Source organism: Anabrus simplex, chromosome 5 (genome assembly GCF_040414725.1).
Source record: "Anabrus simplex isolate iqAnaSimp1 chromosome 5, ASM4041472v1, whole genome shotgun sequence".
Lineage (NCBI taxonomy): Eukaryota > Metazoa > Arthropoda > Insecta > Orthoptera > Tettigoniidae > Anabrus > Anabrus simplex.
In genome coordinates this window covers 239,245,321-239,270,391 of record NC_090269.1, presented here as the reverse complement: position 1 = coordinate 239,270,391, position 25,071 = coordinate 239,245,321, and the positions used below count along the sequence as shown (strand labels likewise).

At 39.2% G+C, this 25,071-nt stretch overlaps 1 protein-coding gene across 1 annotated transcript in view; it reads right to left on the bottom strand.

The window, feature by feature from the left end:
• The window catches only part of LOC136873934 (armadillo repeat-containing protein 1), a 49,508-nt gene extending 30,799 nt beyond the window's left edge, over positions 1–18,709 (bottom strand). The window contains exons 1-3 of the mRNA XM_067147298.2: positions 18,527–18,709; positions 18,256–18,422; positions 18,012–18,183 (exon numbers count right to left, since the gene is read on the bottom strand). Of these exons, the coding sequence (XP_067003399.1) occupies positions 18,012–18,183; positions 18,256–18,422; positions 18,527–18,607 (420 nt within the window). The 5' untranslated portion in view covers positions 18,608–18,709. The remainder of the gene's footprint in view (positions 1–18,011; positions 18,184–18,255; positions 18,423–18,526) is intronic.
• Between the last annotated feature and the right edge of the window lie 6,362 nt (positions 18,710–25,071).

The window sequence follows — 25,071 nt, the reverse complement described above, 5'->3', positions numbered from 1 at the left end:
AAACAGATTAGAGTACTTATGTAGAAATAAAAAGGTTAGCACAGAATTGGGTGGCATGGGAAGCTGTATCAAACCAGTCTATGGACTGATGACCCAAAGAACAACAACAACAACAACAACAACAACAAAACACCAAACTTAAAATGTGTAGAGTTTCTCATGAGATGAGCTGTGGGTAATGTTGTTTTATACAATAGATACTTTGAAACTTTTCAAACTTCATTTCGTTCATTTTAGTTAGCATCATTATGAATATTAAAAGAATGATTCAGAAACAATCTGTTTCAATGGGGTGATTCTGATTCCTTCATAATACTTTGCTTTTTCATTGTGATGAATCAAATTTGTATATATGTGAGACTTATAACAGGTAGAAGTGACATCAGTCATATTATACACGTAACAAACATTTAATAAAATTGGAAAAGTATGATGGACTCCAGCAACATCTATTTGTACTTTCAGAGATGCTTGAATCAAGGTGAGGGGAAAAAAACAGGCTCACAATTAAAAGAATGTTATGATGGCTATTTGAGTAGAGTCTGATATTCATGTGACTCATTTGTGACACAGGTCTTTGTTCGATCTCTCATATTTGACCTTTGAGTAATTTTCTTTTCTCCTATCTGCCCAACATTCAGGATACAGTACTTTTCTTCATTCCGGTATTTGTGTTTTTTCTTTTGTTAACAGACAATTTTCCACCCGTCATCTTAGGCTGTCACAGAACATTTCAAGACCAAAATAGCTTTCTGCATTGGCATCGAGATTTTTCTCTCTTCTCCAGAGTAACTTCCAGAAATTTAAAATTCTCCGGTGCACTTCGAGCTTCACGATAGTAAGACCCACTATTAAATTTCCTATCTTCAAACAGAATAATCTGTCTGGATATTGCTTTATGAGCCTTATAAAGAGTCATACTGCTTGCCTGTAATTCAATGCCGAGTTCTGAAAACTTTTGAAGAGCATCACACATACGAAAAAGATCAAGAATAAAATCAACATCCGGATTTTTTAAAAAGAGAATATCATACATAATTCTTTCAGTCTTATCCCTGTTCTCATCCCGTTTTGCTCTTTCAACATGTGCCACGAGTAATCCATAGTTTTATATAACAAATTCCATCTTGTATGTTAAAAAAAAAATTTTTTTGTTAGTACATGTTTTGTTTTCCATGGAAAACATCTTCAGCCATGATCTTGAATGATAGTTAAAGTATACACAAAAACACAAGTAACAGGCAAAACTCAATATTAAAAACTAACTTGCCCTTGACTAAATAAAAGGTTTAAATGTCTAAAGAGCCATTGTTTTTCTCTTTGTTGTCACTGTTTGGCACCTCTTGATGTAAAAGATGTGTTCATGAAAAGCCACTCAGTAACTATCCCAAAATAAAGGGATCTTTAGTATGTAGCTATGCAAGTTCTTGTAACATTCTTCAGGGGTGTCTTAGTACTTTGTAAACATGACAGCTAAATCACTTTCGCTATCAAGCTCCAAAATTTGTTCTCCTTTCCAGATTTGGACAGAACCACAACACAAAGAGTTGCTTTCCATCTTGAACACAATTAGGCCTAGTCTAATTCATCTGGCAAGAAAATTTCCCTTTCCATAATATCAAGATTGAATGTTACAAAAACTTGCATAGCTATACACTACTGATTTAATTATTTATTAAGAAATTTTAAGATCCCTTTAGGATACTTTTTAAGTGGCTTTTCATGAACACTTCTTTTACATCAAGATGTGCCAAACAGTGACAACAAAGAGAAAAACATTGACTCTTTAGACATTTAAACCTTATATTTAGTAAGGACAAGTTGTTTTTAATATTGTGTTTTACCTATGTTACTTGTGTTTTTGTGTATATTTTAACTATCATTCAAGATCATGGCTCAAGATGTTTTCCATGGTAAACGAAACATGTACCAACAAAAAACTTTTAAAAATAAATTCATGTTATTGTAATCTAAGAAAATCGTTCGATTTTAAAGTGGTGGAAAGGTGGAACTTCCCAAACGTACAAGTTGGAATTTGTTATGTATAACTCCATCACCGATCAAGATGAACTTTATTACTTGTAATAATCAATAGTTTTCTCAAACTGCAGAAACACTACTGTAATTTGAAGCTACCCACTGTGGTACAGTTGCTGGTCCAAAACGTCAGAAATATTTCTCAGTTCTCTGGCATTTTTAGGTGACTAGTGATAATGTATATAAAGTTTGTCAAGAAATGACTTTAATCTGTGAAGGAAAGTCCTTCGTAACTTTATCTGCAACAGAGATTTCAAGTCTATGGTTTGCGCAGTGCCAAACCAAGATGTGGATATTGCTCCTTAATCAAAGTCATTACGTCTTTCTTTGTCCCTAACATCACAGCGGCTCCATTACATGCTAGTGTTAAAACTTTTGAGAGAAGCCCAATTCATTCAAAACAATAATCACACATTCAAAAATATCTTGGACAGATGCATTTTCCAACTCAACAATATCAATAAATAGATTTGTATGTTTGTTCATATTAGGAAGCATTCTTCTCCTGAATTTCCCACACCTATCTGTGGAGTCGCGGATGCAAACTGCGTTGTACATGTTGAATTGGTCCTGTTTTACAGCCGGATGTCTTTCCTAATGCCAACCCTATGGAAGGATGTAGGGCCTAATCATTATTGTGTTTTTCTGTGGTGTGTTGTCTGAATATGAAGGAGAGTGTTGGGACAGACACAAACAGCCAGTCCCCGAGCCAGAACAATTAATCAGAAACTATTAAAATCACCAACCCAGCCGGGAACCCTCTGAACCGAAGGGCAGTATACTGACCATTCAGCCAAGGAATCGGACCATATCAGGAAGCATTGTCCTTACATATATTATTATGTACGTACAAGTTACTTTATGTCACACTGACACAGGTGGTTCTTCTGACGACGATGGGACAGGAAAGGGCTAGGAGTGGGAAGGAAGCGTCCATGGCCTTAATTAAGGTACAGCCCAGTTTGAAAATGGGGAACCACGGAAAACCATCTTTAGGGCTGCGACAGTGGGGTTCGAACCCACTAGCTCCCAGATACTGGATACCGGCTGCACTTAAGCGATTGCAGCTATCGAGCTCGGTCATATATTATTAAAGATGACAATTGGCTAATAGGAGTGCTTTTGTCAATTAGCAATGAAATCTTGCAATTAGATTCCATTACTTTCCTTATTAGGGTTTTCTTCATTTAAAAGGCTTAACTATGTTGATAAAAGGATTGGTCGAATGAAGAATTTGGTCCATCTCACTTCCATTCACTTCTTGGAGATGAACTTCAGATACAAAATAATTGAATGCCTGATTTTTCTTTGCAATTTTATGTTGTTCTGAAGATTTTAAAGGTTATCTCCTAGTCATGTTCAAAAGCTTGAGTAAAACAGACCTCCAACTTTTTTCTTTTGCAGCAGTTAATATGTTAGTGGCCACCTTATGAATGGAAATAATTTTATTATCATGGATCTTTTTTCACAGCGAGGTCATTTGATTTTCTGATTTTCACCATTTCCTAAGACTTAGAAATATTCATGTGTTGTTTGCTTCTGTCTGGTTTTTCATGATTAACCAGTCATTTGTTTTGCAAAAATCAGCCTTTTGCTGTGGAGTCCGACACTCACGAAGATCTTCATTCACGACTGCATATTCGGTAGCCACAACCACGTGTTCAGCTTTTACAGATTCGATCGCAGCATTTTCCCACAAACTTATTTTCAGCACACTCCATTCACTCGATTCAGTCTCAGAAATTTTCAATTTCTTACCTTCCGGAGTGGCAGATAAGAACTGAGTAATTTACGAGTTTAGGGGCAAAAGATCTTCTTAGATTGATGCCCCGAATAAATAGAAGTTTTAAAATACAGTAAATTACGAGTTCATTCTTTTTTATAACGACTGTAGGAAACAAACAAATTAACATACAGAATGCAACCACAGCATACAAAGCATCAAAGTTAAGTTAGCAGGAAATGAAGTGAAGCTGATCACAGTTATACGAAGGAAGTTTCCAAATATTAAGCAGCAAGCACGTACAGTCGAAAGAGTAGTGCTGTAGAACCGGATCGGTATCATATACTTTATGATACGATCAATAACTATGAATGAAAGTTAATCTAACGACACTTCCTGATGCCACAATTTGACATCAAGGGATGACAGCAGCACGTATGTGGAGACATACTTTTCAACAATGAATCCAAATCTTCACAACAATGTTTACAATTTAAAGTTTACTGGTGTGCATAACAGCAGAAAAAAAAAAGCCCTGATAATAGTAATAAGTATTTTAAACTTCTAAACTGTGAAAAACTAGCCAACCCCTCCAAAACAAACAAACCAGTGAGCCAAAACCTGCATCTTCTCCACCAAATTGTGATGAAATCAAATGCCACATAAAGAGACTGAAAAATAATAAGGCTTCTGGTGAAGACTCCATGATTGCAGAACTGTGGAAACATGCCCTGGAAGAAGCAATTGAAATCCTACCTCAAACCATTGTACATATATGGGAAAAAGAACAACTACCAGAGGACTGGAAGCTAGCTTTGATCCATCCTTTACACAAGAAAGGAAATATAAGAGATGTGAACAATTACCATGGCATTTCTCTTCTGTCAGTAACCTACAAGATCCTGTCACTATCCATCCTTGAAAAACTAGAACAGCAGGTTGAACACAAACTCAGGGAATACCAAGCAGGTTTTTTGAAAGGCCGATCAAGTGCAGAACAAATACTTAACCTAAAAACCATAATAAGATACCATTTGCTGAGAAGTTGAACCTATGTATCGACATTTGTAGACTTAAGGAAAGCATACGACTCCATCGACTGTGATGTGTTGCTTAACATACTTGCAGAAATGGGAGTCGATGAGAAACTGCTGGCGATAATAAGGGCAACGCTAACTAATACCAAATCCAAAGTAAAATTCCAAAGATGTCTCTCTAAACCCTTTGAGATCAAGACAGGCATTCGACAGGGAGATGGGCTGTCACATCTTTTGTTCAACTGTGTACTTGAGAAGGTAATACAGGAGTGGCAAAAGATGTTAAAAGAAAGAAACCTTTATAAACCCTTAAGGATTGGAACAAAGAAAAATGGAGTGGAAATAGATTGCTTAGCGTTCAACTGATGATATAGCCCTGATGACAGAAAATTTCAAAAGTGCAACAGAATAGATTAATGTGTTGAAGGAAGTAGCAAAACAAACAGGTGTTCAAATTTCCTTTCCAAAGACAGAAGTAATGTCGAACATCAAAGAAGATACGGCACAACTAAACACCATATATGGAAAAATCGTGTTAATAAATTTAAATCGAGTTGGCTGTGCGCGTAGAGGCGCGCGGCTGTGAGCTTGCATCCGGAAGATAGGGCGTTCGAATCCCACCGTCGGCAGCCCTGAAGATTGTTTTCCGTGGTTTCCCATTTTCACACCAGGCAAATGCTGGGGATGTACCTTAATTAAGGCCACGGCCGCTTCCTTCCAGTTAAATGGACTTGACGGCCATAGCAGCAAGAATCAAGAAAATGGAAGTCACTTTCCAAATCACCTGTAACATATAGGCCTACAACAAGAAGTGCTTTTCTCTGAACATAAAAATTTGTCACTACAACACAGTCATCAAACCAGTATCGCTGTATGCATCTGAATGCCTTATCCTGTCCGAGAAATGTTTGTTCGCGGATTTAGAGAGGAAAGAAAGAAGATCCTACACACCATACTTGGCCCAAACTACAAAAATTGCATCTACATTAGAAAATCCAGGCAAGAAGAATTCTCTAAGATGGAGAAGATCACAGACACAGTGCATAAAGGCAGAGTTCGCTTCCACGGTCATATACAACAGATGATCGACTGTAGTACAGAAATATTTAAAATAGTTATATTTGAATCAGCTTTGTCAATACACTTATTATCAACAGATGATCAACTCTCGATGGACGAAACGTATCATCAGTATATTCGACTCAAAACCAAAAACGGCAATGCCATGGTACGTTAATGGCAAGAAAGATCTTAAAGAACTGGGCATACAAGCAGAAGATGCACAAGTCCAAAATCTTTTCAGAGTAGCCATCAAGACTTTTAGGACTTTCCAGGACAAAAAACGGGCAACAGGAGCAAAATGGACAGAAGAACGTCATGCTAAACACAGTGAGCTAATGAAGACGGTGTGGATCAAGCGAAAAATGAACAAATGCCAGAATGTAAAGTGAAGTTTATCATGGTCCCTAGTTGGCCAATTAGTGAAGTTGAATGATTGAATAAATAATAATAATGATGATAGGAAAAAGTGGAAGAAGAATTTTAAAAAAGACACCAGGGAGTTTTAAAGAACTTTTAAAGAGGAGCTACAGGGATACCAACCACCAAGTCTTTGCTAAAAGCAAACAGATGGAAGTATAGTTACTGACAATGAAGAAAACTGCCAGCTCTTAGCAGACTATTTTGAAGTGCTGCTAAACTGCATAGAACGTATGGGAGGCTAGATTCCCAGAACAAATTCACAAAAACCCAGATTCCAAACTACCAAACCTTGTTGAGATCATGCAGATAATCAAGGAGCTCAAAAGTAAAAAACTCCCAGGTGAAGATGGCATTATGGCAGAAATGTTGAAAATCAGAGGAGAAATTGTTGCAGACAAGAAATCATTGCAAAAAGTATCCACCACCTTATTGAAAACATATGGAAAACTGAAAATATCCCGAATGACTGAAAATGTGCGCTCATACAACCACCCCATAAGAAAGGTAACCAAATTGACCTGAACAACTACAGACGGATCTCTCTACTTCTACTCACCTATAAGATACTCTCTAAAGCCCTGCTGAACAGAGCTGAAGATCGAACTGATTACCTTATTGGAGAATACCAAGCTGGTTTCTGAAAGGGGAGGTCGTGAGCAGAACAGATATTGAACCTTAAAAGCATTCTGAGAACAAGAGTGATAAGGAGCCAGAACACCGTGGTCATCTTTGTTGACTTCAAAAAAGCATACGACTCAACTGATAGACAAACATTATTTAGTGTCTTAGAGGAGTTTGGAATTGACAAGAAAACGAGAGAAATCATCAAACTAACACTGACGTACACCATCTCAAAAGTAAAGTTCTTAGGAGAAATCTCTGCTTTTGTTGAAATAACGGCAGGGGTCAGAAAAGGAGATGGATTATCCCTGATGCTCTTCAATATCGTACTGGAGAAAATAATGAAAACCTGGGAAGAAGCTCTGAAATTGGAAGGATTAAATGGAATACACCTGGGGAAGAAAGTACAGAACCTAGAAATCAAGTACTTAGCTTTCGCAGATGACCTTGATATCTTAGCCAAAAACCGAGAAGACGCTGGAAAGATACTTCAGAGCCTGCATGAAACTGCTGAAACTGTCTCTTATGAAAAGACAATATATGGAGTACAAGCACTGAAGTGAGAGGAATATGGAGATAAAACATGGCAAGATTAAACACCTGGGTGAACAGATCCAACTCAACAGACTGGATAAAGAGGCAAACAAGGCAGAGCCAGAAAATTAGATCTGGCCTACAAGCTAGCACAAAACAGGTATAGGAAACGGGCAATATTCTACAAGACCAAAATCCAACATTGTAACTCAATAATAAAACCGGAAGGATAATATGCTCCAGAATGCCTAATTTTAAATAAAAAAAGGGGAGCTGAAAGAAATCGAGAAGAAGGAAAGGAAGATTCTGAGGAAAATTCTGTGACCACAGAAGACTACTGGTGGGACTTGGAAGAAAAGGAGAAATGAGGAGCTTTACAAGTACACTGAAAAGACCACGGGCAGAATGTGGAAACGAAGGCTGAAATTCTACAGACACTTAGTAGGAATGGATGACAATTGGCTGCCCAAAAGATCTTCAAATCCACCCTGGGGTTAAAGGCCACCTCCAAGTGGGTAGAAGAGGTCAAGAGGAATTCAGAACAAGTTGGAATTGCCCTGCAGATGTTCTACAGTAGAAGATAGTTTAGAAGAAGAGTCAACAGTGTAAAATCATTTGAAGAGAAACCACTAAAGCGGAGGCCCGAATGGATCATTTTCGAAGAAGAGAGAAAGGCGAGAAGCCTTAAGTTCTATGTGGTCCATAGTTGGCCAAATTCGAGGGGGAAAAAAAGGCATAATAATAATAATTTTATTGCCTTTACGTCCCACTACTTTTACGGTTTTTGGAGATGCTCAGGTGCCGGAATTTAGTCCTGCAGGAGTTCTTGTCTGTGACAATAAATCTACTGACACGAGGCTGACATGTTTGAGCACGTTCAAATACCACTGGACTGAGCCAAGATCGAACCTGCCAATTCGGGGTCAGAAGGCCAGCAGCTCAACCGTCCAAGCCGCTCAGCCTGGCGATAACAAGATCTTTGACAAATCTCAAAGTTTTTATTTCCTCTCCATGGATTATAATTCCCTTTCCAAATTCCTCTTTGATTTCCAATCACTACAGACTGACATTTGTACAGGTTGTAGATAATTCTTCTTTGTCGGCATCTGATCCCGATCACCTTCAGAATCTCAAAAAGCTTGGTCCAATCAACATTATCAAATGCCTTTTTTGGATCTGCAAATGGCATATATGTGGGTTTGTCTTTCTTAATTCAATCCCCTAAGATTAGACAGATATCTCTGCACATGGTTATGAGGGTATTTAGGGGTTGTAGTAGGGATGTAAAGGAGAGTGCATGTAAGTCACTGGTAAGACCCCAACTACAGTATGGTTCCTGTGTATGGGACTTTCACCAGGATTTATTGATTCAAGAGCTGGAAAAAATCCAAAGAAAAGCAGATCGATTTGTTCTGGGTGATTTCCGACAAAAGAGTAGTGTTACAAAAATGTTGCAAAGTTTGGGCTGGGAAGACTTGGGAGAAAGGAGACGAGCTGCTTGACTAAGTGGTATGTCACTAAGTTTATACAAGGAGTATTTTATTATACCACCTATTCAATACAATCCATTGTTACGTGGTTAAATGAACATAGAAACTACCAAATTTTAAGGTACATGTTTCGCTCCTGTTTTACTGGGCATCATCAGCCCTATTCAATCCTAAAACAAACAAGGTCTGAGGACCTTATCCAATTTATATAAATTATGCTGTTAAATGCTTAATAATATTGACACTGTAGTTCCTTATATTTAGAGTACAAGGATACCTAAAAACATATATACACACATTAAAATCAAATTTTTAAAATATTGAAATGTTCATCTAAAAGAATTTTGTATCACATTATTTCTTTAAAATATTCATGTCCGAATCTGAAATGGATCTTCATCATAATTGCTTGAACAATAAGCAACACTTAGGGACCAGTGTGCTGAACCCAAGGCTATCAATGGAAAGGATCAGTGTAACATAACGTGTGTACTGAGTGTGATATCTGTTTTTAAAAAAACATAAGGGTTAAAAATGCGTAGTCAAATTGAAGACAATATGGATTAAGTTATCATAATATGCGTTGTGTAGAAATCTTCGTTGATAATGAATACTAGTAGACATTGGGGTGTTGGTCAGAACTGCTGCTAACATTTTTCAAAAGAGTGAACTTAATTTCATGGAAATGTAATGCCCCTTGTAGATGTAGACGACCGTAGAAACGTGGATGTTCTGTAATGAAAAAGAAAAAGGACTTGATGGCGTGTGATTAAACGTGGAATTTCACTGGAAAAATTATTATATTTAGAACGGATACTTACTCACACACCAGGATAATGACTTGTAATAAGTGGTATGTTCCGAGCTAACAGTGGAGAGATGGCGTGGCATAACATCAGTAGACGAATAAGTTTGAGTGGTGTCTTAAAAAGTAAGAAAGATCACAATATGAAAATAAAGTTGGAATTCAAGAGGACAAATCGGGGCAAATATTCATTTATAGGAAGGGGAGTTGGGGATTGGAATAACTTACCAAGGGAGATGTTCAATAAATTTCCAATGTCTTTGCAATCATTTAAGAAAAGGCTAGGAAAACAACAGATAGGGAATATGCTACCTGGGCAACTGCCCCACGTGTCCTTCCATTCTGTAAATAATATGTGTTAAAATGTTGTAAGCATGAGATACTAATCTAAAGGTGCAGTAGTTTCCCATACTTGTCAGCATCTGATTTCTTGCTAATTTTTTGCTTACATTATACTTGAATTATTATTATTTTCCTTCTTAAATTTAAATTGTGTTTCTTTATAAAACAATTGGCCATTCATTTACACTCTTTATTTAGAATGGGCCTATATTATAAATACATTTTAATGAGAGAGCTTTTAGAGTTTCAGATGGTATACTGACAGTGATAAAACTCCCCTGCCAGTGCTTGGTGTCCTTCATCAATGTGCCAATGCTGTACCATATCAAATGAGTAGTGAATTTGAAGCTCGTGAAGTTCTGAAAATCCCCAATTGGCCACTTTATTTCTTGTGCTGATGTACATTTGTGGAACTTATGGGGATGACATGAATGTTCTGGATCTGTGGTCTCAGAAATGGGGTCCAGCTACTTTCTCTGAAACTATGGCATGAAACCGTTCTCTGGAGATCATAAAATTTCTCCGCTTCGACAAGAGGCCCGCTGTAGCATTATTTGTTACAAACCAGGAGAAAACATTATTGTGGATGCTGTTTCCACCAAGAGCTCAATGTCCATTCATGCTGTAAATGGCCAATAACCAGACAAGTTTGGCTTGAAATATTTATTTTATTTATTTAGTTAGTATGTGGCTTTTACTGCTAGGAGTGTCCAAGGACACGTTTGTCTCACATGGTGCAGGTCTTTTAATTTTACGTCTATGGACAATCTGCACCTCTGGGTGTGCGGTGATGATGATGATGATGAGCAGAGGATGGCTTTTAAAGAGATGTTTTATTTTTTTCCAATGCATAAACATGAAATAATCAACAACAATATTGATAAATGTATCCTACTTCCAAATTAAAGTGTATTTAATTCCCCCCCTTTTTTCCCCCCCCCCACATGAGTAACTCTTCCCAATGAATTCAATATTTGAAACTTGGACTCATCCACCGAGATTTGTGGGACACGTAGTAGTTACACAGGTAGGCCTAGTCGCAATCTATCTAGCACAAAAGTAGGACATACAAACATAGAACTTCTGGTATGAATTTCTTTAACAGTTTAAATTTTGCTATGTGTGTGTCTGTGATTGTCAATATTTGACATCACCAGCACTGACAAAAATAGGACGTACGTACTTTGAACTTTTGGTGTGAACTTTTTAAATAGTTAAAACTTTGCTGTTTGTCTGTGACTGACAGTATTTAATAACAGTAATCACGCCTCTTCAGTGACACCTAGGCCATCTATGACAGCTAACGGTGAACCTGTTGAGGATCCAACCAGACTTCGGGCTGAATACCCAACATACATACAGGAGCAGTGCATGGTATTGTTGCAGGGTTGCATAACTCCCAATAATTTTGCACTTCATTTGTCGTCCTTTCTTCCAATATTTTAGTTTAATAAACCTAACATATATTCGAAAACATGTTAAAATCAACCATATTTGGTCGTTCGCAGTACTTATGCTTCGTAACGGACCAATAAACGCTGCTGGCTTTGAATCAAACTCAGGGGGTGTGCTTTCCTACGGCAACTCCCAAGTGGACAGCGTACCGCAATGTACCTCAGCAGGGAGGAGCCTAAGCCTGTATAGCATCAGGTAGCATGCTCGCCAGTATCGGTCTTGGGGAGTTGCACGAGACTAGCAAGTCCCCTACTGAGAAACAGTTCCAAGCGTCCCAGTTAGATTGCGTCACTCTGCAGAGTTTCATTCCCACTTTCTCACCTCTCGCAAAGGTAATTTCATTTCCATTTTTTAAATTTACAAATTTTGCTTTACGATGCACCGACGCAGATAGGTCTTACGGCGACGATGGGATAGGAAAGGGCTAGGAGTTGGAAGGAAGTGACCCTGGCTTTAACTAAGGCACAGCCACAGCATTTGCCTGCTGTGAAAATGGGAAACCGTGGAAAACTATCTTCAGGGCTTCTGACAGTGGTGTTCGAACCCACTATCCCCCGTATGCAAAACCACAGCTACACGACCTTAATTGCATGGCCAACTTGCTGTGTAATTTCTTTTCCACGCCATACCACACCACCCACAATATTACCAACATCTCACTTCAATGAAAATCAGGATGGCAATTTTCAATTCACCGAGCTCGATAGCTGCAGTCGCTTAAGTGCGGCCAGTATCCAGTATTCGGGAGATAGTAGGTTCGAACCCCACTGTCGGCAGCCCAGAAAATGGTTTTCCGTGGTTTCCCATTTTCAGGCAAATGCTGGGGCTGTACCTTAATTAAGGCCACGGCCGCTTCCTTCCCACTCCTAGCCCTTTCCTGTCCCTTCGTCGCCATAAGACCTATCTGTGTCGGTGCGACGTAAAGCAACTAGCAAAAATTTTCAATTCAAGTGAGGCAAAAGTAACTGTTCCAGGTTGAGTGGCTCAGACAGTTGAGGCGCTGGCCTTCTGACCCCAACGCGGCAGGTTCAATCCTGGCTCAATCTGATGGTATTTGAAGGTGCTCAAAAACGCCAGCCTCATGACAGCATTAGATTTACTGGCATGTAAAATAACTCCAGCACCTCAGCGCCTCTGAACACCGTAAAAAGTCATCAGTGGGACGTAAAGCCAACAACATTACTACGAAAGTAACTGTAGTTAGAGTGTATAATTAGCCCCTTATTTCCTGAGCTGTAACTGCCAGATATATTACAGTTTTAGTACGAATGTAGTTCATTACTTAACGATAATACAATTTCTTGCTTTTTCTGTAAATTACGAAAATGTGACACTGAAAATTTTGGTGCAACACCTAGCTTCAGATACCACCAGCCGCCACTGACAGTAATGATGAAATGGCAAAACCATGTTCTAGTGGCAAGCTATGGATTGAAGTAAGGAGTTTCAAGGATGATGATAATGCTTGCTGTTTAAAGAGGCCTAACATCTAGGACATTGGCACCCCAATGGTACAAAGTGAAATGAAATGTAATAATTAAAATTTTAAAATGTATCCACTGACTAGAATTTTTTTAAATGATGAAAAAATGATTATGAATTTAAAATAATCAGTGGGTCTACTTCACAATGCCTTATTTTCTTATAAAATGATATAAAAATATGATTAAAATAAAATAAGGTGTTATCTTAAAGAGAAATAATATACAGTATATCATTCAAATTTAAAAAATAGTAGATTAAAATACACAAAACTAACTAAAACAAGCCAATAGATAAAAAGTAATTAACAATAAAATAAAAATTAAAAACATATAAAACTCACATTTATACATGATAAAAAAGGCCACCATCCCTCATAAAATGGATAACGAGGTCTACTGACTGCTTGTCATCTCACAGAATGAGGGAGATGGTACTCAGAACTTTTAGACTACAGCGCAGATTAGCCAGGTCCACACACTCTGTACGGATGTGTTCCATGCTAAGATAACCACCGTAAGTACACACCGGGGAGGCTTCTCCCTTCAAGAAGTAGGAGAGCATTGCTATACCGTGGCCGATGTGAACACGACATAATACCACTGCTTCTCTCCAAGAAACCCGAAGTGAAGTCTTCCATACCTTCGTAGTTCCTTTTATTGTTCTCATTAATTTTTGTCCCAATGGGACATAACCAAATGTCGCAGCTGAGAATGAATATCACTGGCTGGAATCTTGTAAGGCAACGGGGGGCAATGTGACTGCTTCCTTGGCAGCCCCATCAGCTAACCCGTTTCTCACTATACCCATGGGGCTTGGGAGCCACAAAAAAAATGTTATTCTGGTGTTAACACTCCAACACCTGGCCAACAGGTCATGGATCTGCTGCACCAGAGTGTGCTGAGAGAAACATGCATCAATAGAGTGTAATGAGCTCAAGGAGTCAGAACACAGGAGAAAGTGCCAGTGTTCATTGGACTGCGTGTACCACCGTGCTTCAAAGATGGCATAGAGCTCTGCTGTTTTTGGTAGAGGAAAAAGAAAGCTCTTATTACTGACAACAAAAGCACAGCCTGTTTTCACTTCTGTCCTCGAACTATCTATGTAAACAACTACGGAATGTGGATACTGGCAAATAACGGACAGGAAGAGCCTCCAAAACATGGAGGGTTCTGTGTTCACCTTAGGCCCGGTATGCAGATCCAGGATTATTTCAGGTCATTTTAATAACCACAAAGGTACCTTACTTCGTCGTCTAACAGGACAATGAACTGCAGGTACATCAAACAATCTGTAAATGCTATCCAAGCATATACCAACCGGCTGTGTTGCTTGTGGATAAGCAGCTTAGCCTACAGCCAACGGTTTGCATTGTCAAATACGCAGGGATAGCTTGGGTGAAGTGGCATCTCACAAATTTGCAGCATACGACAATAATATTTGTTGGTGCCTCAGATGCTAGCAATCAAGGAGAAGAGAAAGGAAGAGAAAAGAAAGGCCAAGGAGAATCAAATCTGTCATTGTACCAGATTTGTTACTTTTCCATTTTCTGGTGCATTTTACCCAAACCCCTGTTGTGCACGAATTACATTCTGCCAAGAAGACGTGGACTGGAGTATCGTGTGCCTTACATATGCGTGCAGTGTGTTGATGCTAACAAGAAGAAAACAGGAGGGGCGGATGTAGTTGTGGAAATCAACAAGAGTAAATTTGGTAAAGCACCACAGAGGCAGATACATTGAAGGACAGTGGCTCTTTGGAGAGTTCAAAACGGATAACCTTAGAAATGTTTGTGTTGTTTCTGTGATAAAAAGTGACAAGGAGATGTCAAAGAGTGGATATTGCCATCTTTGTGTAAACTACTCTATTCAATTTATTGTTACAAGAAGAGTGGGCATGTCAACAAGGGTAATAGTAGGGTGATGCCTAACGATACCGGTAAGCCATCTGTGCACACACAAAATATAGAAAATCAGTGGAGACATATGAACCATGGAAAGAATTCCCTTCCAGTATTCAGGACCACTTTATACACTACTTCAAGGAATTTCTATTCAAAAGTGCATTTTCTTTAGAGACCACACTGCACTTCTTCGTCCACGCTGCCAGTGAACTATAACCTCATCAGCATTAAGGTTTCAATGGATGTTTTCTTTTGTGTGTGTATTCATTGTTGTTCTCTTTATAGCTTTTCTTTTTTTGGTCTGTGCATGTCGTGGACAAAAAAAAAAAAAAAACTAGTAGCCTAATATGTCAAGGTTGTTTATAAGACAGTCTCTCGATAGGAGTGAGCGTCAGCCATTGGTCCACATTGATGAACTGGTTGTTCGATGGCTTTCCTAATGAATACATCTCTCCTCTACAAGTAACACCAGGTAGGATTTCTATTATTTACCTATTGCTATAATGTAAGTTATGCTGTGGGGGGGTCTTATTCAACCTACGCTAAAAAACAATAATTGCCAACACATTATGGTGCCCATAATTCAGACACAATCCTCTCCCAACATTCAGTCGGTTCACAATATGGGCTCCTGCAATGGCCGACTAGATGGATTCTTCTCATAAGCTTAATTTATGAACTTTTCAGCCCCACCATGAATTGTCAAAAGTATATTTTCTCCTGCTAAAAGCAAACTTTAAACCATTATGCAACTTGAGGAGCAAGAAACTACAGAATTAAAATGGCACACGAAACCTGTTACATAATGGATGTCTTTTGAAACTATACTTAAAGGCACTAGTACTGAACTGTTTAAGTTAATTACTGGACATTATGAGGCAAAATAAAATAATTTAAAAAATATTTTATTAACCCTCAACCTGTGAAGTGTTTATTTCTGGGATGTACATTGTGATGTGATATCGCTGATGTATCATAGTTTCCCATAGCCACACGTAATCAAACGATTAACTTATAATTGCTTGTATTGGTACATCCATTCATCTAGCATGGGTTAAAAATGCAAATATTCCATAAAATCAAACCATACGTTTATTATCCTTACTTTCACTCCTAATAGAGAACGGCAGAATCTTTTCACTGATCATCAGTTTAAATTATCTTTTTAAAAAAGGAACCTTTACAAAATATCATTATACAACTAATATGTAGGAACAAATACATGTGACTGATAGAGTGAAACTGTTAAATAAGGTAAAAAATTATAGCATGTAAAGCACATCAATTTTAAGGCAAATTTCTAATGCTTTTGTGTCCTGCTTCTTTTCATGAATGACTCCCGTGATCATTTATATCGGTTTCTTCCATAATAAGTTATGCTCTACTAGAAGTGCTATCCTCGACATTCGCAGCCTCATTTTCTTCTTCTCCTTCCGTATCATCACTGAGGCCAGTTAGGCCTACAGAAAATTCACTTTCTGAAATATCGTCACTGTTTGTAACAGAGAAATCTGCACTACAGAGAGTTTCAATATCATTTGTATCCTCCTCAAGCCATGAATGTACAGTGCTTTCAAATTCTCGGTTTCCTACTTGAGTTAATCGAGAAGGTCCCCGACCCGCCTGTATGGACAATAAGTAACGTAAATAGTGAGGTGTGGTCTGTGATACCACTCAAAAATGTTATTACCTTATCAATTACAATGTCCGGCTCCATGGCTAAATGGTTAGCGTGCTGGCCTTTTGCCACAGGGGTCCCGGGTTCGATTCCCGGTAGGGTCGGGAGTTTTAACCATCATTGGTTAATTTTGCTGGCACGAGGGCTGGGTGTATGTGTCGTCTTCATCAACATTTCATCTTCATCACGACGCGCAGGTCGCCTGCGGGAGTCAAATCGAAAGACCTGCACCTGGCGAGCCAAACATGTCCTCGGACACTCCCGGCACTAAAAGCCATACGCCATTTCATCAATTACAATTAAAACTTCAGGGGTGCTCACGCAACATTAGTATCATAGTTACCGCTTACATCGCCAATATCTACCCGCGGTACGATTGTCCTATGTTTATTTCTCGCAGATGACGTGATCGAGCGAAGCACAACGCTACCAACCACTCTACTGACGAACTAGACCATCAGTTAGCATAGGCCTCTAGTTACCTGAGGAAACACCATTGGTCTGCATTGGTTAGGGTACGGCCTGGACAAGACCATTGGTCTGGATTGGTTAGGGTAGGAGCTGGACAAGAACATTGGTCTGGATAGGTTAGGGTAGAGTCTGGACAAAACCAGTGATATAAGGACAAGCAAAGGGGTTCTGGGGGCATAAGCCCCCAGGTTAGAGCCATGAAGCAGCCTTAGGCCTCTAATTACCGGAGGAAACATCATTGGTCTGCACTGGTTAGGGTAGGGCCTGGAAAAGACCATTGGTCTGGATTGGTTAAGGTACGAGATGGACAAAACCAGTGATATGAGGACAAGCAAAGGGGATCTGGGGGCGTAAACCCCAGGTTAGAGCCGCGAAGCAGCCTTAGGCCTCTAGTTACCTGAGGAAACACCATTGGTCTGCACTGATTAGGGTAGGGCCTGGAGAATACCGTGCTTTTCTCCTTCGCGGGTTGGCAACGCTATGTGCTTCTAATCGTTAATGGCAATGGTATAACAATGCATTTTACAACAGCCAATAGCAATGTGCATAGCCATTCCAGCAATGGAAAATGACGTGCGCTACTCTTCATCAGGTTATAAAAGTAAATGTACTTTTAGGGGTGGGTTGGTGGGTCCCAGGCCATGGCAATGGACACATCTCTTCCCCAAAAGTAATTCCAAGTAAGTTTTGCATGCTTTATTGTACATCACCTCCTTATAAAACTTGCGTGAGAACGACTGAAGTTTTACCCACTATCAACCACACCTATCAACAGCTAGAGCAACATTGAGCTATGTAGTGACTCAAGTGTTACACACTAGGAAGATACACAAAAGAAAAGACGGGAGCCAACAACAGAAGAAAGTTCCCACGGTCAATGTGAACGCACCTCACAAGTTGAGGGTTAATCGCTGTCATAAAAACATAACACCTAAATTAGGCTTATCTTACCTCACACAAACCATGAACTAGAAGTGTGATAACTTTTGTTCTTAATTTTGACGCATAATTCTGGCCGTTCTTCTCCTGACGTTTCGAACTTCTAGTACAATACGCAGGGCTTTCCAAAATGTTTAATATATCAGTGCATAATTGAACAACATCACCAGCAACACCACTGTACCTGAAATTAAAATGGCGTTAGACTAATATCTATTTAATATCTCTTAGACAAAAATAATTAACGAATGCTTACTTTTTTGAAATCAATGTAATTGTATCCATTACTCCCGACGCAGACTTCAATGCACAATGGTTAGCCTTATTTCTCGCCAGCAGTTCTATGGTTTGCAAAGCTGATTTTACCAACGATAGGTCCGGCCGATCTAAAATGCATGCTAACATTTGAAGAAATGTGACTTCCTGCAACATCAACATTTGTTTTAAGTGGCACGACTACGTACCGAAGTGTTTTATTTAATGATTATGAAAAGCATGACAGTAAGTCGACAATGAAATCTACTCACATTAATAATGTCCGCATGATTACAAGGATTACGAGCTAACAATTTGCACTTTTCAACAAATTCGCGCTCAGCAACAGACATTCTATATTATTTTCAACGGCTAAACATTATCACAGAATCAGTCCGGTTCACATTTCACTCGCAAAGTTCCGCAAAGTTCGAACCATCCATAAACAAACTTCATACCCGACCGCCTTCAACCCAAACAACTGTACGCTGCCATGCGCAAACGCACCGCTAAATTCATATCAGTGATACCAAATGTCGTAGTATTCTATTACTCTCTCGATCCAAAATTGACCTTCACTATCACTATCACTATCAGCCATATTCAATCGTTTTTACGATGTGGCCTCTTTAAGTCCGAAGCAAGGTAGGTTTTCATGAGGTCTCTCCATCTGGGACGGTCTTGAGCGATGTTCTGCCAATTGATCCCAGTAATCTTCCGGATGTCTTTATCCCATCTGTCCGGTGGTCTTCCCCTTGGTCTGAGATGATCTTTCGGACACCACTCAAGCACAAGCTTTGTCCACCTACCATCAGTTCTCCGAGCAACATGGCCTGCCCACTGCCATTTTAGGGTAAATACCCTTTCTAAAATGTCACTGACCTTTGTGACTGACCTGATGTAATCTGCTCTCTTCCTGTCTTTCTTCGTCAAGCCTAGCATGAACCGTTCCATAGCTCTTTGGGTTGTTCCACTGCCTTCGTGATGTCCAGGCCGTACTGTAACGAGCGCGGGAAAGCAATCAGCTGATCGTTAGGGGGGAAGTTTAGCACATGAGTTAGTAGAGTTAAACATAGATTTTCGCAGTTTTATTGAAATTTTTAACGATGGCCGCGTGTTCCCTCAGATATATGTGAGAATGAGTCGTCGTCGACTGCATTATTAAGTGGAAAGTCGTTAATTAGTGAAGAAAACTTAGTGTGAGCGTGTATTTATGTGAAGCTATAGGTTAAGAAGATCGTTCTTCAGTGTTTTAATGTTGTTGTTTATTTGTGTAAAGTTATATTTATAGTGTAAAATTAATTGAGTTAGTGCATTCTGTGTTTTATTATTAACCACGAATTTTATATACGGTACTTGAATTAAGATGATCAGTGAGGGAAATCACCATGCCTAAGAGTTGCTGTGTGCCTGGCTGCAAAGCCAATTATAAACAAGAAGAGTACACTCCGGTATTAGTGTTTCCTTCTGATGAAGAACGAGTTAAGTTATGGAAGAAGGCTATTCCCAGGGAGAATTTAATAGTTAATCACAACACAGTTGTGTGTATCAAGCACTTTCCTGAAAATCACATCCTGAGAGAAATAAGAGTGTCCCGTCCAGATGGTGAGTTAATATTTTCTATTATGTCATAAACATGGGTAACATTAGGTAGGCCCTATATTTTTATGTAATCAGACCTCCGGCTTATCTGAATTCCGTGTATTTGAAAATGCAAGTCTTATTTATGAGTATCACCGAGTTCGATAGCTGCAGTCGCTTAACTGCGGCCAGTATCCAGTATTCGGGAGACAGTGGGTTCGAACCCCACTGTCGGCAGCCCTGAAGATGGTTTCCCATTTTCACGCCCGGCAAATGCTGGGGTTCTACCTTAATTAAGGCCACGGCCGCTTCCTTCCCATTCCTAGACCCTTCCTGTCCCATCCTCACCGTAAGACCTATCTGTGTCGGTGCGACGAAAAGCAAATAGAAAAAAATTATGAGTATCAAACAGCAGTGTGATTTATGTAAATCTTATCTTCTGACAGATTCAGATCTTATTTATGAATTACCTCCAGAAGTAAGATATCTGAATTTCCTAAATCGAGGGGGCTTAAAGTATCCATCAGACATGTCAATAGAACTTGGAATTGAGGTGTACAAAGTATTTTGTGTGTTGGTGTCAGATATATATTAGATGGTATTTCTAAATTCAAACGATCCTAAGTGTGTCACAAAATCCCTGGCTTTGGAGTCAATGCAGTTGGCTGATTCCCTAGTCATTTGTGACTGCAGGAAGAAATTGGAAGACCTGGCCGGACAGTGTAGGCCTATATATATTTGGGTGAATATATTTTTAAGTAACTTTTCCAAAATTCACACCGACTTGTGTATTCAACAAAGTGCTTCAAAGAGAGCAGACCTACTCCATACTGGTGTAACTTCCTGTAAGAGCTCCAGCTAAGCTGCAGTGTTCATGGAGTGGAAACAGCGAGGTAAAGAAATAATTTATATTTGTAATAAATAGTAATGGCAATTGGCTGCATGTTTTCTGTCAGTGTGTATGATGTGAATATTCCAGTTGACCAGAAAATGGATAAAATCGCAAGAATATGTCTCAAAGTGTTAGGCTGTACTCACGCAAACGAACGTATATACGCGAGAAATAGAACGTTACGGAGAAGGATATGCATTGTATGTCAGAATTAACAAATATTTGAGGGTAGGTTTTGGTTTTATAAGGTGTTAACAGTTCTTTAAGTAATTTAAACGAGTGTGTTATTCAAACGGAGCGTATGCGTATCGCCTTCAAGTCCCCCCCCCCAAAGCGTGACGTCATCAGAGGTACAGTACAGCCTGGACATTACGAAGGCAGTGGTTGTTCTGAGTTTTTGCTTAACAAACTCGCTCAATGTCCAGGTTTCACAACCGTAAGTCAGTACGAGGAGAACACTCTGGTCAAAGACTGTCTTCTTTAGGTGGGGTGGCATGTTGGATTTGAAGACTGAAGAATTGACCTTAGCACGTTATAAACAAGACCGACTCCAATCCTCAGACCTTAATGCTACTCTCGATCGTTCAAAGATGGCGAATCGAGTAGCCGGACATGTCAGAAATGTGGGTTTGTTTTGGTTGTTGTTATCGTATGTAGTCGGTGTAATTTCATGAAAGTTGACGATAAATGTTATTTCTTTGTATAATGTAAGTGTGCGAGTGTATTTGTATGAGTCAGTGGACACTTAGGATATGTAATTATATGCAGCAATGTAAGAAAGTGTTTGTTTTGATTGTGTTGTGAACCAGGTTCAAGTCTAATTGTGGCAATGCCTCTCATACAACTATTCTTAAGTTTTGAACGGAATAAAACATTAAGAGAGAAATTGATTAGGTATATAAATCATGATTATTTTGAAGTCGATGACAAAACTGTAGTGTCCAGACATCATTTTGTGAATAAGTCTGAGGTTAGAGAAGTATTTTCTCTAATTCCAAATGGTGAACCTATTCGTGTTCCTCGATAAATATTAATGTAGACAGAATATAATTGATACTGTGATATTCCGTCAGTGTCTATATGCTTCTAAATGTCGAGTGATTTAAATACAAGTGTATTTTACAATAATCTGTGCTTGCCTGCGGGAATGTTTAGCTGGATCTTGAAGTATGACAACAATTATAAGTGTGACAGATGGAGCAATCTTAGACAGAAGAAATAGTGACTTGGAGGGATCAGCTGGGTTTGTAACGCAGGGTTTTACACTACCAACACATTCTGATTCATGCTGTGGTTATCTGTTATCAAGCAGACTACACCGAACTGAAGCACGCCAATGTGGTTAAATATAATTTTTTAGAGTCAATATAGTTTTTGCAGTCATGTTCTTTAATGGGTAAAAAGCTATAGTGTCTGAACGTTTCATTACATTGTGTGAAGTGCTGCTATGCCATACGTCAACAGTATATTAGCATTACCAGGGCCGTTCATTGGGTTAACATAATTTCGGGTGTACTTGGGCTGAATGGGCTCAGAGGGATAAGGCTCTGGCCTTCTGCCACTAACTTGGCAATTTCGATCCTGGCTCAATCCGGTGGTATTCGAAGGTGCTCAAATACGTCAGCCTCGTATCGGTAATGTAAAAGAACTCCTGCGGGACTAAATTCCAGCACATCGGCGTCTACGAAAATCGTAAAAATGTAGTTAGTGGGACGTAAATCCAATATCATTATTATTTCAGGAGCACTTCCCTTTCATTGGGTGCTGAACATAAAAACATATCCACCACTTCAAAACTAAGGCAACAAATCATGTTTCGTAGTTCTCATGAGAGCGAATAACTGAGGAATTTCGAACGTTAATTTATTTTTAAACATTCAAAATGATGTTATAAATATCATTTTAACAGTTTTTAAAATATATTTTCACATATCCAGCAAAGTGATATCAACGAGAAAACGTTATTTGACTAATTGAAATTTCTAAAATCAGCTTGTTGTTCTTTTCTTTCCTAGTAGAATATATGTGATTCTAGTTGATTGTATGTAGTGGGTACTTTTTGGCCAAGCGTTTTCATACGTGAAAAAGTGATTTTCCCTTTGATGTTACATTTATCACGTTAAATTACCGCCGTTTATATAATACGTACGTGATATTTTCGTGTTAGCCAATACCAGCAATCCGGCTACTTCGGCCGCCATGTTTTTCTTATATTATGGTCTGAGGATTGGAGTCGGTCTTGTTATAAATGTAGTAAAGAGTGTAAACATGCGTTGAGAAGTTTTTTTTTTTGCTATTTGTTTTACGTCGCACCGACACAGATATGTCTTATGGCGACGATGGGATAGGAAAGGCCTAGGAAGTGGAAGGAAGCGGCCGTGGCCTTAATTAAGGTACAGCCCCGGCATTTGCCTGGTGTGAAAATGGGAAACCACGGAAAACCATCTTCAGCGCTGCCGACAGTGGGGCTCGAACCCACTATCTCCCGATTACTGGCTACTGGCCGCACTTAAGCGACTGCAGCTATCGAGCTCGGTGCGTTGAGAAGTAGCAAGCCGTATCTTTTTACCTTTCTGTCTGCACTTCGGTTGCACTGAAATGACTAAAGGGGAATTATATTTAATAAAAAGAAGACACTGCATGCTAACTTGGCTATGCAGTAAATGCAAATCAAAAATAAGGGCAATCAATTTGGAAGAGGAACTGCTAGATAAACTATCGACACGGATTCAAACTATAATAGAGTCCGTGAAGAATAGCTTAGAGCAACAAGTAAGGGAAATTTGGAAATTGTGTCATTGGTTGGTTGATTGCGAATTAATATGCAATGTTTTAGAATTAAAAGTGTGCACGCGACTGTCATGAGTGACGCTGATTTTACCGACGGATTAATGGATAATTTTGTTTGACAATTCAGTTGCATAATTATTCGCATATGGTTATAACTTTGTTGATAGTCACGTATTTTTTCGTCGGAGCTAGTTTTATTTTTTACCAATTCATTGTTGTCTTGACGGGTGTTGGACGGATGGGTCAAGTTGGCCGAATATATTGAGTGATTTGAGTGGTTGTGATGTTTTTGCAAGAGTGAAATATAGGGAAGTGTAGGTGCAATTTATTAAAGGCAATCATCGACAGTTTCGCTAGGTGAATTCAGGAAGGCGTAAGGAAGAAAGGTCAATATTTATCTCGTTGTTAGCGGAATTTTGAGCGTAAAGTGACAATTGATCATAGCGTGTAGTGCCAACTTTATGCTCTACATAACTTCAAATTACACGGCCGGTGAATCGTTACCAGGTGGTGACTTTCATCATGTCAGAGAAGTGTATATACAGTCTCAGCAGAAACAGATCGGTGCGACATCTGCAAAACGCAAGTCGCCGGTGGAGACGAAGCTGTCGAATGCGAGATTTGTAACAGATGGCAGCACTTCGGTTGCACGGAAATGACTAAAGGGGAATTTGATATAATAAAAAGAAGATACTGCATGCTAACTTGGCTATGCAGTAAATGCAAATCAAAAATAAAGGCAATCAATATGGAAGAGGAACTGCTAGATAAACTATCGACACGGATTCAAACTATAATAGAGTCCGTGAAGAATAGCTTAGAGCAACAAGTAAGGGAAGAAATGCACAATGCGTTGCGGAAGGAATTCGAAACTCGCAGATCTTCAGTAATTAAGTGTAGGGCTCCGAGTCCTCCCGAAATACTAGGGGAAGGATCATGTTCGAATATCGGATCACCGAACCAGCATTCAGCAATGATTGTATATACTCTAACCCCACATCAACGAGGAAAGATGGGACGTAAGGCATGTGTGGGAAATTATGGATCCGCAATAGAGCCATAGCACAAAAAAGAGGAAATGAGCTCCAAAGCTTCGGAAAAAGAGAGGGAAGAAAAGAAGGAAACTAGCTCAGAAAGGGAAGGGAAAGCCAAAGAAGATAGGGATCCCCACGAAACTACATACAAGAGAAAATACCGTATTGAAAACGACCGTGAAAGGGACATAAGTGATCTGGAGGAAAACGACAAACTGGAGGGAAGTACTAGTAATGTTTATGAAAAAATAAAGAAAAGGAAAGCAGACCAACAAAGAGACACAAATCTCAGGAACTTAGAAGATACCAAAGGAATAACAACACAAGAAACCCTTGAACACAAAGAACACCCACGGAAGGAACCAGTACGAGGTACGAGAGAAGGAGTTACGAAACTGAAAGTGGCGGAGAGAAATGCCTGGTTATACAAAGGGGGACTAGATCCAGACACCACCGAGGTCGATATTGTAGATAACCTAAGAGAAAACGAAGTGATGGGTAGAATTTACTGTGATATAGT